The 3,550-nt window shown below is 31.9% G+C and overlaps 2 protein-coding genes across 3 annotated transcripts in view; both read right to left on the reverse strand.

Annotated features, from left to right (window-relative positions):
• Positions 1 to 1,649, reverse strand: part of LOC102673814 (neuronal acetylcholine receptor subunit alpha-6-like) — a 3,137-nt gene extending 1,488 nt beyond the window's left edge. Inside the window, exons 1-5 of one of the 2 annotated variants that reach the window (XM_006617783.2) lie at positions 1,203 to 1,649; positions 1,071 to 1,115; positions 850 to 959; positions 305 to 518; positions 1 to 171 (exon numbers count right to left, since the gene is read on the reverse strand). In XM_006617783.2, coding sequence (XP_006617846.1) covers positions 1 to 171; positions 305 to 518; positions 850 to 959; positions 1,071 to 1,115; positions 1,203 to 1,412 — 750 coding nt within the window. In that variant the 5' untranslated portion in view covers positions 1,413 to 1,649. Of the gene's footprint in view, positions 172 to 301; positions 519 to 849; positions 960 to 1,070; positions 1,116 to 1,202 lie in introns of both variants that reach the window. The other variant, XM_006617782.2, reaches the window with a different exon arrangement.
• Positions 1,650 to 2,052: 403 nt separating this feature from the next.
• LOC102673689 (neuronal acetylcholine receptor subunit alpha-7-like) overlaps positions 2,053 to 3,550 on the reverse strand; it is a 3,048-nt gene continuing 1,550 nt past the window's right edge. The window contains 3 exon segments of the mRNA XM_031511505.1: positions 2,053 to 2,482; positions 2,811 to 3,141; positions 3,233 to 3,520. Coding sequence (XP_031367365.1) covers positions 2,133 to 2,482; positions 2,811 to 3,141; positions 3,233 to 3,520 — 969 coding nt within the window. The 3' untranslated portion in view covers positions 2,053 to 2,132.

Genomic DNA, 3,550 nt, shown 5'->3' on the forward strand with positions numbered 1-3,550 from the left:
CAAAGTCACATACGTCGTACTATTCATGGAATAATGTCTTCTTAGTAGAATATTATAGGATAATAAATCAGTGGTAAAACCTAAACCAAATTTGGAATCTATTGTACGTTCGGTGTGAGACATATGCACTATCTCCCATTCCGTGTTATTATTATACATATCATCTAAAATCTAGGGAAATAATTTGTATCAATAATTTTATCGAGTTTTCTATCTATCTATTAAAAACTCAAAACTCTGTTAAATTATTGTTATTAAAATTAACATGATTCAATTACAAACATTAAAATTTTATACACACTCGTTCCTCAGTATCCAAAGAGTTTAATTTAATCTCGTTGCTTCCGTGAGACCACGAGGCAATATGTATAGTGCAGTTCAATATATCGTAAGGCCACCAACTGTGATCAAATTCGCAGACAGGTGTATAAGTAGTGAACGGTACGCACAATATAGTGCCAGAATTGAACACTATGCATTCGACCGAAGGCATCTCAAGATCGACACCGACACTTGTTCTAAAAAATTGAAAATTGTGAACAATGAGCAAATAAAGAATTTGAGCTAAAGAAAGCTTGTAACAACTCGTATAAAACGTGATAATCTACGAGATATTAATAATACATGAATCTTCCTATATAAGATTAATTAATTATATTTCGTAAACAGACGTGAAACACATGCGAGCAAAATTTCATAATCATAATATTGAACGATTATGTTAATCATATGTAATTTGTATTACGAAGAAGAAATTGTGTTATGAAAGAAGAAAAAAAAAAAAAAGAAAAAATTAATCGGATATGATAACGATTTACGTCATACCCATTTCAATTGCTAGCAACTTACACGCTGTGCATCACGATATCGGGGACCCAGATTTCGTAACTCTTTACGCGAATAGAATTGATAGAATCGAATTCGGATGATTTCCACGTGAAGTGATTCTGTTTCCACATCTATCGTTTATATCAAATATATGAGAAATTTCAATCTCAATTGAATTTAGAAAATTATAAAAATTGAAATCGGATGTCTTGACCGATTATCATTATTATTATTTCACTCACCAATTTTAGCAGAACGTGGAAATCGACGGTGTGCGAATATTCATCCTGAAGAGCATGGAATGGAATAAAGTAAAAAGAAATTGATAATTTTCGATTTATTTATACTTTGCAAAAAAAAAAAAAAATACTTACAACGTTATAATGTTGAATGCTTAATCCAAAATCAATTTTAGTGCCATTCTTTTCTTCGGGAATAACCTCCCTGTCATAATCGCAGAACAGATATTGTTTCAATCTATGAAGTGCAGAAGTGCTTGTGATGTCTTTGCAAATATAACAGATCACTTGTCCATGTAATAAAACATTAATGATCACGAATAAAACGGGAAATATATTCTTCATGTTTAACAGAGGTGAGAGAAGAAAACGAAATGACAGATCGGCAATGACTAATAGTAGATCGAGATGAATCGAAAAGGGTAGTGAACACGCCCAGTGAAATGTTAAACCGTGGACATCGAAGACCGCCCCCTTTCGTTCGTTTATCGGATTTTTATCAGATGTGGTATTTTCGAATTGGTTCACTACCAACTGAAATAAAAAAATAAATGGGCTCTCGATCGAAACGATCTTTGCCTAATCAGAAAATTAGCGTAAAATTGTAAAAATAAAGGAAAATAAAGATTTCTAAAGATAATATCGATCTTATTACCAATATTCATTAATAATTATTTTTGAAATAAAATTATATATAGAATAAGATGATGTAAATATATTCTTATCATCAAAACTCAAAGATTTTATATTTTTATATATCAGAATTTATATCAGAAATTATTTGATTATTACTCTTAATTATTTACTTGTAAATTATCTAAGATTAATAAGATATCGAACAAATATCATTTAAAATTCCAATTTATTTGAAGTTTTACAAAAAAAAAATTAATCGAAATTTAAAAAATATTATTCGAAAGATATGAGAAATATGAGAAAGGATAACAAATGAAACTATTATCAATACGATATTGAAAAAAAAAACATCGTTATAAATTATTATTTATTCTGAGAATGAGAATCTACAATCGATTACTGATGAAGAACGTAGGGGGATTCGATTTTTCACGTGGATGGTACAAGAGTGATCAGAATGATGATGTAAGTGAAAATCACGATGAAGAAAGAGAGCCATTCGATTATGGCCGCGAAATGTCTCCACGCCGATTCTTTAGTCCGAGATTTCGAAACCTCTGAATTGTTTTCAGTCTCTTCGCCAAGTATCCCCTGATTGGATAATTTGGTATCGTTCTCGGTAAGAATAAGGAAACGTCCGGCTCTGTTGTTCAAGACGAACGAAGTTATTATAGAAATCCAATATGGCACCTCGATGTTCATTTCTTGCATTTTCCGAAGCAGAGCGGTTAAAATTAAAGCGAATACGGACAAGGCAAGCGAATCTCTATAATAGAGCACTGGAAGAAATAAATTTTTTGTAAAAAAATATATATATACATATACGCTTTCCTACTTGACTTAAAGAATTATATTTCCATACTATGTATTTATATATTTATGATAAAATAATAACGTGCTAACAACTGTATTTACACGGTGTAAAGTTTAATTTAATTTGATTTTATATACACAAGAAATTTCATTATCATAAATATCGTATACATATTATATATATGTATATATATATATCATATATTATATATATTATATATATTATATATATTATATATATCATATCTGCGTTACATTAATTCATTTGCAATTCGCACTTTGGAAATTACTTACGTATATTGGGAGGATTGGTGCTATTGTGAGGTAATTGCCAATGCAAATCGGACATGCAAAGTATATGACAGATCAAATTCACACTCGCTGCGATCATTCTCTCTGTTGATCTCGAGTCCAGCCATAGTACCGTCAACGTGAGCAACATCATTGTTACGGCAGGGATGACGTAGGGGGCGGGCAATATGCCGTAATGTCGGCTTATGGAGAATTCGTAAACGATCATCGGATAAGTGTCGTTCGGGCAACAAGCGTACATCTTCAACACTTTGGTCGCTTTTATAACTTTGAAATCCCATTTGGAATTATTCGTATACCCGTCCATGTGGAACTAAAAAAGTGATATCAGAAGGTAGAAAAGGTAATAAGTCGTTACAATCCAACCTTTGATGATCGTAGTCGTAATTCAATTTCTAATTTACCCCCTTTTTGTCAAGAAAAATGTTCACTTCCTCCCCTGAATGGACCCACGAGCCAAAATTAATCCGGCATCGATGAGTGTCGTAGGGCCACGAGGAAAAATCTGTCGCGCATTTGGCAACGTGTTTCACCGATGGTACGCAGCTTACCGAACCCGAACTGAACACCAGGCACGTAGTAGATGGTATACCAGTTTGATCGAACGTCATGTCACCTCTTATTCGATAGGGGCAATATATATATATATATATTTATTTATTTATTTTTTTTAATCATCGAATATTCGAAACCTTGAAAAAAATTAAAAAAAAAAAAAAAAG

Source organism: Apis dorsata, unplaced genomic scaffold, assembly GCF_000469605.1.
Source record: "Apis dorsata unplaced genomic scaffold, Apis dorsata 1.3 scaffold_326, whole genome shotgun sequence".
NCBI classification, from domain to species: Eukaryota; Metazoa; Arthropoda; class Insecta; order Hymenoptera; family Apidae; genus Apis; species Apis dorsata.